General features: G+C 39.6%; 1 pseudogene and 1 gene segment (V, D, J or C); both read right to left on the reverse strand.

Moving 5' to 3' along the window:
• Positions 1–7135: 7135 nt before the first annotated feature.
• LOC119089081 lies at positions 7136–7657 on the reverse strand. The segment is given in 2 exon segments: positions 7136–7467; positions 7551–7657. Coding segments are annotated over 2 exon segments (378 nt in total).
• A 5922-nt stretch (positions 7658–13579) lies between these two features.
• On the reverse strand, positions 13580–14086 carry LOC114686621 (annotated as a pseudogene).
• Positions 14087–15960: the final 1874 nt, after the last annotated feature.

Consider the following 15960-nt stretch of genomic DNA (forward strand, 5'->3'; position numbering starts at 1 on the left):
TCTGCATCCAGATTCCTCAGTCCTTGGATGGGGTTTCTGGCACAACTATTAGGGTTTTTGGCCATCCCATCACCAGAGTAGGTCAGTTCCAGCTGTCTCTCGACCATTGCCAACAGTTTATTGTGGGGGTATCTTTATGGATTTCTGTGGGCCTCTTTAGCACTTTGTTTCTTTCTTTTCTCATGTGGTCTTCAGGTTCTTGGCCAACTGAGCTCTGCTGGGAATGGATCCAATCTTAGGTGGTCAGTCAGAATTACAACCAGATATTGTTTTGTTGCTCTAACAAAAGATACTGTGCACTCTACCAAAGGAGAAATGTAAACAGCTACCCAACTATGACCCCTTTGACCTACAATGGTGACCTGTCTGCAAGACACAAATATATTTTCTAACTGTGTTAGAAAACTTATCCTTATACGCTCATATAAAAGCTTCCACTCCCTCCTCAAAGAAGCTTTTGTTTTTTTAATTGCAGATGGAGACAGAGATCCAGATCAGGTAAACATGCAGAGAACAAGTGACCCTGGGATGCCCAAATACTGTTGCTACATCTTCAATGCAAACCCTTCACCTAAGGCTCAGTGAAAATCCTGGAAGAAGGGACAGGAAGATTGTAAGATCTACAGGACTAGGATGTCACTGTGAGAAGGTATCTTATAAACAGGACAGAGATGCTGTAACCATGAAATCTTGACAATACTGTTGCTTAAACTAGATGTCCAGATTATAGGGGTAACTTCTCAGTTCCCCACCCTTAAATAAAGAGCTTCAGGTAATCAATGACTGCTGAGAGAGGGAGAACCTGCTTTCTCCAAGAACAAGCTCCCTAATAGGTTATTCAATCCCAATGGTCAGCTCTAAACACAGGTACATATACATGACATTAACTGAGCTCAAATGTTACATATACAGAGAAAAACATACACACATGTAAAAGTATTAGTTAAATGTGAAGAAGTAATGAACTTGAGATGGAGTGAGGGATGGATACAAGTGTGGATATTGATGGGTACATTACTCGGGTAAAAAAAATTCAGAAAAAAGGCCATTTTAATTAAATTTTTTAGAAATCAGCAAGGTAATCTCAGCTCAGACCTGATGCTATCGTGGGAGGCCTGGGTGCAGTGTTCATCACTGAATGAGAAGACTTGGGAATCCAGTGCTGGGCTCCACTGCAGGAGCTGCAGGCTCAGGGATGGGCTGGTTTTCAAGAGCACAGGGAGGCCTTGTATGTATTTCCTGCTGTTCTATTATGAACTCTGCATTGGGTGGATTAGATATGTGAATGCCTAGAGTAGATGAAGGAGACAAAACTAAGTAATAGCAAAAAAATTAAAGAATTATCAATTATGCATTTGTGATATAATTCAAAGTCCCATCTTATCATTTTTTTAACATAGTCACCCCATACCTTATGTGCTCCACAGAGAACATCATAATCCAATGTTGATAATTTTAGACAGAGTAACAAAGCTTATGAATGTTGAATCCAGATATTAAACTGAAGAAATTGGTTTCATAGATGAAGCTTGGTGCTGATTCATGGAAAACAACAGGTGTGTGATTCCCAGTGTTGACAAATAAAGCTGCACAAATTCTACAGACTGTATTTCTGTGTAAATAATGTTTTAAATTTTTGAACTTTTGCGTTTGTATTTATAGTTTATCTGCTGTGGGCTGTGTTTCATGTAGCCCTCCTGTAATACAGGAACCATGCCTGTGCATACCCAAAGACAGACAGAAATCTAGACACTGCATTCTAGGGCCCCGCTTTCATGTCCTCCCATCCCTCCATTCCTGCCTCTTCCCCAGGACACGTCACTCTATACTGATTTGGGATGAGACTCAGAATGAAGAGCCATGAAACCTGCCTCCCATGAGAAAAGATGATTAGGTCTGAGTTTTTAATCAAGCAATTCTTTCTTTTATGAGATAAACTGTCTTCAGGGTGACTTGAGAGGGCCTTCAAATTGTATCATTTCTGTTTCTTCAGGATTCCCAGGAGAGTGGCATAGATTTGAGGAATTAACTAACTAACTAACACTGTCAGATCTTGTATCTTTTAAGGAAAGGGTTCTAGCTAACATAGGATAAGGTCTCCTGGAAGTGGAGATGAGGCTGAACAGGGAGGAGTTTTGTTTTCTGACTCCACAATAATTTCATTTCCCCACAGTGTATTCTGTTTTCTGAGTCTTGGAAAATCCAGTACCAGTAAGTATCAGCTTGTAGTAGAACAGTCAGAGACAGCTCAGGTGAAGACGGTCCCTGTGATGAGTTTAGCAGGCCATGTCCAAATGCCTTGACAGTCACCACACTGAAAACTAATCAAGGACCCATGGGTGACAGACAGGAATCCTGACTTTGGGAAGCTGAAATAGAAAAAAAAAGCACATTTGTGTCTGTCCCAGTTGCTCAGTCCCCTATGAGCAGAGACCTGTGCACTTCCCTCTACCAAGAATGCATTTCACCATCGTGAGAATGGAATAATATTTGAGTTTTGAGACCTCTATATTTACAAACAAAGATTCCAGAGCTCAGGTTCTCCTGAGTCCTCCATGAGGTCTGCTAGAAATGTCTTCATAAACTCACACAGAGTGGAAATCTGTGATTCAATATCATTTACTCTATGATACATAAAATATGCTATTTAATATGAAATAATGCTACTGATATTCAGATTTTACCAAATGAAAATTTGAAATGGATATTTTTATACCAAAAATAATGTTATTGCTTAAGACAAACAAGAAAATGAAATTTATGTTCTTCCTTGAATCCCCAGTACAAAGTATTTCAAAATATATTTTTAGGGAGTACTGTGATTTACATAGCACCCCTGAATGATAACTATGCAGTATTAGCTCTCATAGGCTTGAACTCAGAGTGAAAGGAATCTTTTACTTCTTCTGAGAAGAAAGTAAAGTAGAATCTGTGATTTGAAAGAAAATTTTCCACAGCATATCTCAGCTTCAGAGATTCACTTCTTGATCTTTCATACATTCAGAACTCTTTCTGGAGATCTCTCCCACATGCAGTATGAGGTGCTGGGTACTTTAAGATGGCTCACCCCACAGATATCAGACATGTCCTTGAATCAAAGTATTACACTCACTTGACAGATGCCTCCCCAGTTCATCGGAGAGTCCCATTCAATGCAGAAGCCTGAAGTGGAAGATTCTCCTGCCTCCTAATAAATCCCTGCTTTCCAGTAGGAGGAAGACAGGAGGATGTTTTATGAAATCACTGGTATTTGAAATAGTTTTCAACACTCAATATAGGTTTGCATAAACTTTAACATAGAATTTCCCTATTGGTTTCATGCCTGACACAATGTATTCCCCACATGGTTGCATGCCTAGTAAGCACATGATATTGATATTTGTCATGGGGGAATGCCTGCTAGAGGAGCATGAAATGTTATTGTTTTGAGATAACAAGTATTCTTATTGAATCAAACCCTTGAGATTACCAAATATTCACATTTTCCATGTTGGATGTTATTCACATATTTATCCAAAATTCCATGATCTATAGAATTGTCACTGCCAGCTACCCAGTGGAATGTGAGAGAAGATGCTGTATCAGTGTAGGTCCACCTTCTATAAAAACTTTAGAGTGTAGGACAGAGGACTGAGACTGGGAAGGCAGCAAATATATTAAGGAATACTGCGTAATGCATAATTTCAGAACGACTGACAATCACATGTACATATGTTGTGTCAATAAATGAGTTCTATGAAAAATGTTTTAATAGTACTTTTAACCAGCTTATAGGAATTATACTTTTGTGGTAATACATTATGATATAAACATCTCTTACACTCTAAGAGACTGAAACTTTTGCTGGACCACACAGCCAGAATGAACAATACACTTTGAAATTCTTCAGAGTGAAATCATTATTATACACTCATACTGGTTGTTTAAACTGCCTTTAACAGAATATTGTAACACCCAACACTAATTGTCTAGGATTTCCCTTGTATTCAACTTTTACAAAATGAGATAATGTGTACTTCTAACATTTTGTGTGCTCTTCCATCCCTCTGACTGAAGAGTAATTCGTGTGTGTTTCTATGTGTATTATGATAACCATTTGCTGAAACACAAAATATAGGTTTCAATAAATTTTATAAAATAAGTATCGAGAATAGTTGAAAATAACATGCAGATATTGTTTGAATAAAAAAGATATTCATAGTACTGTTTATTATTTGAGTAAGCTGAAAAATTTTTAATCCCTAGTAAAACTCTGTTAAGGATTTCTGTCTAATATCACTAATTATTTTCCAGTGTGTTGCATTCTGTGCTTTTCAATAAGTACAGAGCAAAGATCTTTGTTAGGGGCAGAGAGAGGGAGGGAGGGAGGGAGGGAGGGAGAGAGAGAGAGAGAGAGAGAGAGAGAGAGAGAGAGAGAGAGAGAGAGATGGACAAAGAGAGACAGAGACACAGACACAGGGAGACAGAGAAAGTGATGTGCAGAGGAAGAGATGGAGACAGAGACAGAGAATCAGATCCTACAACAGAAGGGAAATCAGAAGGTAAGACAGGAAGAGTCAAGTAGCGGATTTAATACAAGCTTGCTCTTGGTTAAAGGATGCAAAGGTAAGTGCTTTGATTTATTTCCGTAATGTGATGTGGAAACAGTATTGATGAATCTGAGTTTATTATTAATGTGCTCGACCCAACTACCAAACTTCATAAATGAAATGGACCAAAAGCATAATTAAGATAAACTCACCAACTATTGACTGTTACTAAGAAACATCTATGGGGTCACAGCCATGAGACTCATTCACAATATTGAGGAAAAAATAATGATAAGTTGTGCTGCTCTATGGGACCAATTACATTAAAATATTTAATCCTGTGGAATCAGCTTAGGCTAGCAATACATTTTCACAGAAGGAAAAGGAATCCCGAAAAAAATAATGTCATCCTACTAAACTCCTTGCATCTTCTCTGAATACTTCCCTTCTTTATGTTAACATATTAATTATCATTACCCACAAAGGGTCTTAAAAACTTTCTCAGGTAGGACAATTACAGACTGTATTCCCAGTAATTAAAGAAGTATGAAGAATCCTGCCCAGAACCCTCCCCCAAATTAACCATAAAGAAAGATCTCAAAAATGATGTTACAGAAAATGTGGCTGAAAGTCTTTTCCCTACAGGAATAATAAATGTTATGGCAAATATGTATGAAATAATACCTTAGCCTGACAAGCCCTTAAGAAAAAATTCTCACCACGCCTCAGTTTAGTCTGTGGCTTCAGTAATGGATGGACGGATGCCTGTGCACTGCAGCTCATAACAGAAGGCAGGGACCACTATAAATATGACTTATCATCAAGTTATCAGAAAATGAAACTTCCAAACAGTGGCCCAGCAGTTTGCCAGCCCTCAAATAGTTCACAGTCAAAGCAGCCAAGCTGCTAAAAGGATTTGGAACAAAGTTCCTCATATTAACACTCCCACAGGCATCTATAGACAGAAATCTACAGAGCCCTTAAGGACTTTGTCCATTCTCTGCAACAAGCTATAGAACAGCTGGCAGATAATATAGAAACTGCTTCTACCTTTTCTCTTCCATCTGCTTATTAAAATGCAATTTTTAACTGTAAAAAGTTTCATTCTTAAGTTGTTAATTCTCATATTATTGCTGATTTGATAAAGGCATGCCAAAATTAAGGCACAGAGGAGCATAAGGCTCAGATTGTGGATGGGCCCTGTGGCCTCCTATGCATTTTATTTATTTATAAATAAATAAATAAATAATTTTATTTTATAATTAATTTAATTTTACATATCAGCCTCAAATTCCCCTGTCCTCCCTCCTCCCCCCCCAACCTTTCCCCCAACTACCCCCCATTCCCACCTCCTCCATGGCAAGGTCTCCCTTGGGGAGTCAGCCCAGCCTGGTAGATTCAGTTGAGGCAGGTTCGGTCCCCTCCTCCCTGCACCAAGACTGAGCAAATGGTTACTTTGAAAAATAATATAAACACAAACTTGTTAATCATCCTCAGTACAGTAAATCTCCCTCTAAAGTAATATAAACTAAAACTGTCTTATCATTCTCAGTATAGTAAATGTCCCTCTAAAATACCTACAAAATGTAAAATGCATTTTCACTGGTCCAGTCTATGTCAAAATAGAAGTGGTGACAAAGAGAATGGGATTTCGGGAAACAGGGGAATGAGCACCCAGGGCTGCTGATGACAGGATCAGGTCTCTACATTCCCAGCTTGGAATCCCACTGCTTTTCCCCCAGTGCTATCTGAGCAGGAGCCCAGCTTGTTGTCAAAGTAGGAGACTCCGCACCCTGGTGACTCCACCTGACAGTCAGCTCCATCCCTAATCCTAAAACAAAAAGAGATTTGATTACTTCTACCAAAAGCAATTCATGGTCAGATGTATCAAAACTAAAAAGACATTAAATGATGTTTCATAGGAGAGGTTAAATCACCTACACCAAAATCTATGGGGACTCTTTCCAACAAACTTCCTGTGCTTGTTTTAGGGAAACCAAGTTGGACTTTAAAAGGGGCTTTGTTTGTGCACATGCTGTTGATATGTCTTTCACTGGCCTGATTCAGATTATAGCTTATTCCCAGCTACTCCATCAAAAGTTCCAGTGCCCTAGATTTAAGAGATATTTATATCATAATGCATTGCTACAGCTTGTCGTATTTTAGTTTCTTAAAAAAGAATCATGTCAGCGGGGCATTGGTGGCGCACGCCTTTAATCCCAGCACTCGGGAGGCAGAGCCAGGTGGATCTCTGTGAGTTCCAGGCCAGCCTGGACTACCAAGTGAGTCCCAGGAAAGGCGCAAAGCTACACAGAGAAACCCTGTCTCGAAAAACCAAAAAATAAAAAAAAAAGAAGAATCATGTCAATGGAGGTGGTCACTGGTAAACAGCTGGTCAAGACATGATGCACTCTAAGGGCATCCTGAATCAACATCACTTTATTCCCAGGGGTCCTTTTGAAAAGTTGAAAAACACCCAATAATGCTGTGAAATGACAGACAAAGGGACACTCAGAATGATTATTTCTGAGCAAGTCTCCAGGCTGATCTTCTCTGTCATCTCAGTCCCATGGCAGCTTCCTGCTCCTCCAGGGTTTCTGACACACTCAGGATGTGGGTTGCAACACTGTGTCTCTTGTGCAATAATAGACAGCAGAGTCCTCAGATTTCAGGCTTCTGAGCTCCATGTAGGCTGTGCTGGAGGATGTGTCTGCAGTCAGTATGGCCTTGTCCTGGAACTTCTGATTGTAGTCAGTATCACCATCTCCAGGATAAATCCATCCAATCCACTCCAGGCCCTGACCAGGACTCTGCTTCACCCAGTGCATAACATAGCTAGTGAAAGTGTAGCCTGAAGCCTTGCAGGACAACTTCACTGAGGACCCAGGTTTCACCAGCCCAGGACCAGACTGCTGCAGCTGGATCTGGCAGTGGACACCTGTGGAGAGAAAGGCAGAGTGGATGTCATTGTCACCTCAGTCCCTGTTCCTTCTTCAGGTTTGGAACTGGAAAGCCCCTTACCTGTAGTTACTGACAGGAGGAAGAGGATGATCCAGCTCCATCCCATTGTGAGGACCTGTGTGCTCAGTGATTGTGGAGAGGACTGATCATATGTTGTTCTGGGGTGTGGAATTCCTAGTATTTACTACCATGGACTCACGTAATTTGCATATTCATGACCAGGGCACTTCTTAGATAAGGACCTAGTCCTGCTGGAGAAGAAAGAGGTAGAGAACACCTGGGTCAGGCAGCAGGATGCCAAGGGCCAAGTCCTAATCCTCTCTGAGGAAATGTATAGCATCCTCCTTCTGTGATCCCTGTGCAGAAACTGAGGATGTAACATCAGGACAAAAGTTCTCAATAGATTTCAGGCCTGAGAAAGTTGTTTCACTTTGTGAAAAGGCTTTCAGTTTAGTGACTGTGATGATGATGATAGTGATGGGAAATTTAAAACCTGTTAAGTTATGAGAATTTACAGCCTCCTTTCAGAGATATATGCAATTGATATTTGTCATTCCACCAGATTATATACCAAAAAACTCATCCAAATGTCCAAAAGTAAACATATTTCATAAATATTTGCACAACAATGAATATAGCAGCAACATCACAATAACTAAATTATGGAAATAAATTATGTATCTGTCAACACAGGATTTCATCAAGAAGACATGTTTATATAAACAACACAACTGAAGTCTTCCATCTGCAAGGAATATGGAAACTATCAGTTATAGAAAATGGGATGCAACTAGAGATAAAGATATTCATCAAGAGCATCTTAGAAGCACAGACATTAAATGAGATTCTCATTTGTAGTTCTTAGATATTTCATACTTACATACAAGTAGGAATACAAATACATGATGAAGAATAAGTGAAATTGTCTAGTATAATAAAAATAAAATAGGAAGGGAAAGAAAATGAAGGGTAGATATTATAGAGAAATATATGCAGTGTACAAAAGACATGTGTATGAAAATTTTAAACATAAGTAAAATTATTATTTTTACATTTAATAATTTGTATCCTTTGAAATTTTAACCCATGTATAAAATTATAGTATGATCATATCTACAACAATTGTGCCCAACATGTCCTCTTGGGACCTTCTAATAAGTCTCTCTCCCAACTTCCTGACCACTTTTGTTTCATTAACTAATAACACAATGAACCAATCAGTGCTATCTATATACACATAGGTATTTTCCTTATCCATCATAAATGCCAATAGATATTCACCTTGGTGTGGGTCCTAGGAGTTTCTCTCCATCCATGTTATAATTTTAAAAATTGTTATACTATCTTTAGTGGTGAGAACAGGGCAGGAGAGAACAGAGGAAAGATCTTGGAGTCCCCTGAACACCAACTTCATCTCTACTGGGGATTCGTGGCTCCATTGTGCCACCTGCTGGTTCTGAGCTCCCCTACAGGTTGGTTTATCATGACTTACAACTGAAGATGCAAGGTCTATTTTTAATTATTTTTTGAAATTCCTTTTATGAACCAAGAAGAGATCCTCCCTCATTCCTCCTTCCTCGCACCCTCTTTCTCCCCCGGACCCACCCCTCATCCCTTCTTCCAACAGGGTAAGTTTTCCCATGGGGGACAGCAAAGCCTGGTCGTTCAGCTGAAGCAGAACCAAGCCCCTCTCTGTTTTAACCGGGGTGAGCAAGGTGTCAGACCATAGGGAATGGGATCCAGAAAGACAGCTCATGCACCAGGGATAGATCCTGATCACACTGCCAGGGCCCCTCAAACAGACCCAGCTACACAACTGTCTCCCATATGCAGAGGGTCGAGTCTGGTCCCAAGCAGGTTCCATAACTGTCAGCCTAAAGTTCATGAGTTCCTTTGACTTGGTTCAGTTGTCTCTGTAGATTTCCCCATCATGATCTTGACCCCCCCCCCCCCCCCCCCCCCGCTCATATAACCCTGCTTCCCTTTATTCAACTGGACTTCCAGTTCTCGGACTGGTGCTTGATTGTGGATCTCTGCATCTGCTTCCATCAGTTACTGGATGAAGGCTCTATGATGACTATTAGGGTATTCACCAATGTTTTTACCAGGGTAGGCCAGTTCAGGAACCCTCACCACTATTACTGGTAATCTAATCTGGGGTCATCTTTGTTGGTCTCTGGGAATTTCCCTAACACCAGGTTTCTCCTTTAGTCCATAATGTCTCCTTCTATCAATATATCTCTTTCATTGTTCTCCCACTCCATCCCTCCACCATATTGACCATCCCTTTCCCTCGTGTTCTCATCCCCCATCCCCTACCCTCTAGTGCCCTCCCCTCATCCACAGTTTACTCATCAGGATATCCTCAGTTTCCGCTTCCCAAGGTGATCCATGTATCCCTTTTATGGTCCTACTTTTTTCCAATCTTCTTTGGAGCTGTGAGTTGTAGTATGATTATCCTGAGAAAGGAATAAAAGACACATCACCCTTTACAAATAGCCACAACTAATATAAAATACCTTGGAGTAACTCTAACAAGTGAAAGACCTGCATGATAAGCAATTTAAGTCTTTGAAGAAAGAAATTGAAGAAGATATCAGATAATGGAAAGATCTCCCATGCTCATGGACAGGTGGAAACAGCATAATAAAAATGGCAATCTTACCAAAAGCAATCTACAGATTCAATGCAATCTCCATTAAAATCTCAACACAATTCTTCACAGACCTCAAAAGAACAATACTCAACTTCATATGGAAAAGCAGAAAACTTAGGATATCTAAAACAATCTTGTATAATAAAAGAATGTCTGGAGGCATCACCATCTCTGAGTTCAAGTTCCACTATAGAGCCATAGTAAAAAAAACAGCTTGATATTGGCATAAAAACCAACATGTGGACCAAAGGAATCAAATTGAAGACCTTAACATTAATCCACACACCTGGAAACATCTGATAATTTTTTTTTTTTTTTTTTTGGTTTTTCGAGACAGGGTTTCTCTGTGTAGCTTTGCGCCTTTCCTGGAACTCACTTGGTAGTCAAGGCTGGCCTCGAACTCACAGAGATCCACCTGGCTCTGCCTCCCGAGTGCTGGGATTAAAGGCGTGTGCCACCACCGCCCAGCTAACACCTGATAATTTACAGAGAAGCCACTACTGTACAATGAAAAAGAAAAGAAGAAAAAAAGAAAGCATCTTCAACAAATGGTGCTGGCATAACTGAATGTCAACATGTAGAAGACTGCAAATAGATCAATATCTATCACTATGTACAAAACTCAAATCCAAGTGGATCAAAGACCACAACATAAATCCTGCTACACTGAACCTGATAGAAGAGAAAGTGGGAAGTAGCCTAGAAAGCATTGGCACAGGAAACCACTTCCTAAATATAGCACCAGTAGCACAGACACTGAGAGCAACAACTAATAAATGGGACATCCTGTAACTGAGAAGCTTCTGTAAGGCAAAGGCCACAATAAATGAGATAAAATGAAAGCTTACAGAATGGGAAAAGATCTTCACCAAGCCCACATCTGACAGAGGACTCATCTCCAAAATATGTAAGAACTCAAGAAAATAGAAAGCAAAATACCAAACAATCCAATTAAAAATGAACTACAGATCTAAGCAGAATTCTCAACAGAAGAATCCCAAATGGCCAAGAGACATTTCAGGAATTGCTCAACATCCTTATTCATCAGGGAAATGCAAACCAAAACAATTCTGAGATTCCATCTTACAGCTGTCAGAATGGATAAGATCAAAAACACTGATGATAACTTATGTTGGAGAGGATGTGGAGCAAGGGGAACACTCCTCTATTGTTGGAGGGAGTGCAAACTTGTATAACACTGTCTTTCTTGAGCAGTAACACATCCCAATAGCTTCAGTATTCAAGGAGATTAGCTTCAGAGAGAAATGATTGCTGTTAATCTGCAGATGCTGACTGGATACATCAGAGTTTGATTTTAAGATATTTCCATACTATCATCAATGCCCCTCTCAATGCCAGCCTCCTTCCTGGTGACAGTTGGATACAGCTCTAGCAATTACCACTTGTAGTAAAGTCACAACAATAAAGAACAACAGGAGACTACATTCTTCAGACTATATCTGGGACAGAGCACCTGATGTCAGAGAACCACAATGAGTCATAAACTTAGATGCAGCCCCCAATGTATCCATGTATGCATTCCAGAGACATGCAGATAAAGGGGTCAACAGAAAGAGGATAACCCACTGTAGTACTCACAGAAAAGTTAACAATTATACCATGAGAAAATATACTAACATTAAAAAGGAAGTAGAAATGAATCAAATATATGGTGTGACTCAGTTTCCCACACTGCATTTGCATACATTTAAAGGAATTAGGGCAGAGACATCTCCTTGACAAGAATCCTCATGGGTGTAGGATATATATATATATATATATATATATATATATATATATATATATATATATATATATACACAAGTTTTTATCTCCCCATGTATATCTTTCCAATTTCACAGCCCTCTTATTTCTGGATAGGATGTGTTAGTTAACCTATTTAGAAGCTGAACATTTTCATGGATTTGAAATATGCTCCCAGGAATGGGAGAATCAAATATCACTATGCAGGGTTACCTGTACATGTGTGTTTAAATGTCTGAAATATAGCTAAAATATTTACACAAAAATGCACACTACATAAATTAATGCTAGTCATGTATATTTTGCTCTAATTTTAGCTCATGGGTCAGATGCACCTAATGTTGAAGCTAAAAGGATTTAGGACCAGTCTGTTGCATATCTGCTCTTCTATCACTTATCCCTACAATTCAGGGTACTGGATGGTTTTTTCTTGGCATTTTAGAATCTCTGTTGGGCTAAGTAATGTCTATAAAGACGCATTTAACTTCAGTACATAAGATACTAATGGCTATCATTGGTTACAATGGACAGGAATGCATGCCTACTAAATAGTATGGAGATTTTCTCTTCTTACAATTTAATCCATTCACAAAATTCTGGGGCCTGTGAGATATAAATAGATGCTAGTAGTTTATTCTCCTGAGGTAAAGTAATATTGGGATTATAGTATGTGCATATCTGTTGCAACAAATGTGAAAGTGAGCAGGATATCTCCTTACCTCATATATTGATTTCTAGCTTTTTTATGATTCTCTCTTTACTCTGTGGACTATTTACACCTCTCTGGCTGGTCACTGATTGCACTGATAATTAACCCTTGAGCCTCCCTACTGTAACTGTGCTGTATTTTACTCTTCTAAACACCACTTGAGGACCTGAGCACCACTTGCACAATTCTGGAGGCCTTCCACAGGGAAGAGATTGTGTCTGGAAAGAGGTTCACATCTCTTCATTCTGATTGTCTCACAGATTGATGCACACGGTTTCTTCAGTGTCCAGATATCTAAGATGCAGGAAAATGCAGTTCTGAGATGTTTCTGGGCATCTCTGGGGTGTCCTCTCTGTAACTTACCTCTGAAGGAAGTTACAGACAACTTCTGCAGCCCATTCCTCTGGGAAAATGTCATAAATCAGCAACACTAACTGCTCCTTCAGGGATTCTGACACAGGTCAGATGTGTGCTGTGACACTGATCCTTACACAAAATCTATGAGAACTCTTGCAACAAACTGCCTGTTCTTGTTTTAGGGAAAACAAATTGGACTGTGAAAGGGTTTTGTTTGTGTACATGCTGTTGATTTGTCTTTTACTGGCCTAACTGATATTATAACTCATTCCCAGCTACTCCAGCAACAGTTCCAGACCAGAGGCAGGCGGATCTCTGTGAGTTTGAGGCCAGCTTGGTCTACCAAGTGAGTTCCAGGAAAGGTGCAAAGCTACACAAAGAAACCCTTCCTCGAAAAAAACCCAAAAAAATCATATTAATGGAGGTGGTAAATCGTAAACACCTGGTCAGTTTATGGTTCATTCTAAGGGCATCCTGAATCAACTTCACTTTAATACTAGTGGTATTTTGAAAGTACAAAGATCCTATAAGACTGTGAATTGTCAGACAAAGGAACACTCAGTATGGTTATTTCTAAGAAAGTCTTCAGGCTAATCTTCTCTGTCATCTCAGTCCCAGGGCAGCTTCCTGCTCCTCCAGGGTTTCTGACACACTAAGGATGTGGGTTGCAACACTGTGTCCCACACAGTAATAGACCACAGAGTCCTCAGAGGTCAGGATGCTGAGCTCCATGTAGGCTGTGCTGCAGGATTTGTCTGCAGTCAGTGTGTCCTTGCTCTGGAACTTCTGATTGTAGTCAGTATCACCACTTCCAGGAATAATCCATGCATTCCACTCCAGTCCCTGTCCAGGCATCTGCTTCAACCAGTTCATATAGTGGTCTGTGAAGGTGTAGCCAGAAGCCTTGCAGGACAACTTCACTGAGGCCCCAGATTTCCAGTTCATTCCCAGACTGCTGCAGCTGGACCTGAGAGTAGACACCTGTGGAGAGAAAGGCAGAGTGGATGTCACTGTCACCTCAGTCCATGTTCCTTCTTCAGGCTTGGAACTGGAAAGCCCCTTACCTGTAGTTACTGACAGGAGGAAGAGGATGATCCAGCTCCATCGCATGGTGAGGTCTTGTGTGCTCAGTGACTGTGGAGAGGACACAGATCATATGTTGTTGAGGGGATTACACATCCTTGTATTTACAACCAAAGTCTCGAGTAGTTTGCATATTCATGAGCAGGATACTTCTTAGATAAGGACCTAGTTCAGGGGGAGAAGAAGGCAGAGGACACCTAGGTTAGGCAGCAAGAAGCTGAGGGCCAATTCTGAATCCTCTCTGAGGAAGTGTATAACATGCTCCTTTCCTGAGCCCTGTGCATATGCTGAGGATGTGACATCAGGACCTAAGCTCTCAGTAGGCCTGAGAAAGATGCTCCATTTTTTTTTACAAGGTTTTGAGATTGAAGTACAGATGGTGGCTGTGATGACAAGGTCAGCGATGGGAAATTGAAGACCTGCTAAGTTTGAACTTTACAGCCTCCTTCAGATATATGCAATTATATTATCCCTTCCGACAGATTGTATACTAAGAAACTCACCCATATGACCAAAAGAAAATACACTACAGAAGTATTTGCACAGCAATGGTTATTTCAGCAACATCACAATAATTAAATTATAGAAATAAACTATGTGTCTGTCAACAGAGGAATTAATCATAAAAACATGTTTATATAAACAACACAACAGAAGTTTTTCATTTCCAAGAAATACGATACTTACATCAGTTATATAAAATGGATGCAACTAGAGATAAATGTACTCATTAAGATCGTCTCAGAAACACAAACCTTAAATGATTAGTAGTTCTTAGATATTTCATACTTGTATACAACTAGGAATACAAATACATGATGATGTATAAGTGAAATTGTCTAGTAGAATAAAGGGAAATTAGGAGGGGAAAGAAAATGAAGGGTAGAGATTATGGGGGAAATTTATATAGTGTACAAAATACACTCATATGAAAATTCTAAAAAATTATAAAATTGTTATTTTAACATTTCACTATTTTATTCTTTGAAATTTTAATTCATATATATAATATAGTATGATTACATCTACACCCACTATGCCCCTCTGGTTCTTCATGGAACCTTCCAATAAGTCTCTCTCCCAAATCCCTGACCTCTTTTGTTTCATTAACTAATAACACAGCAAATCCCATCAGTTCTTTTTATATACACATATCTGGGGTTATTCCCTAGTGCATAGGCAGCCTCCAGAGATGTTCCAAAGAAGACTGATTATATTTTCCTCTTCAGTCATTAAATGCCAATAGATCCTCAGCTTGATATGGATTCTCAGTAATTTCTCTCTATCCATTTAATAGTTTTTAAAATTGTTATAGTATCTTTAGTGGTGAGAACAGGACACACATGCACTAGTGTATGTGTGGTCCTCAGAGGACAACTTATGGAATTCAATTCTTCTATCCTAAGACATGTGTCCAAGCAATCAAACTGATATTGCTAGGCTTGGCAGTAGATACCTCTACCTGATCAGCTAGTTCACAGGCTCCCATGCTGTAATTTGAATGGCTTGTTCTGTTTAGGTCTTACACTGGTAACTATAGCTGCTGTAAGTTCCTATGTACCACGGCCATGTCTGGTCCTAAAGATAGAATTCCATGTTTAGCAAACTCATATTCTGTACCTTCCATTCTTTCCAATCTCGCTTATATCATAGTCCTTCCACTTTGTTGTGAGGTTAATACAGACAACTCATCTGTGGCTGAGTACTCAGTTACTCATTCTCAGAATATTGATAGGTCATTAATGCTTGCATTAATCATTACACAGCACACAAATGCTTGTGTGATCAAGGCTGGGAGCAGCACTCATCTATTTGGTGTAAATATAAGTAATATAAGGAAGTTTGACAACTTGACCTTTAGCAATACACCTAGGATCTAAAAGGGCTATCCATATCCATGG

This window comes from Peromyscus leucopus, chromosome 14 (genome assembly GCF_004664715.2).
Source record: "Peromyscus leucopus breed LL Stock chromosome 14, UCI_PerLeu_2.1, whole genome shotgun sequence".
In the NCBI taxonomy this organism is placed as follows: domain Eukaryota; kingdom Metazoa; phylum Chordata; class Mammalia; order Rodentia; family Cricetidae; genus Peromyscus; species Peromyscus leucopus.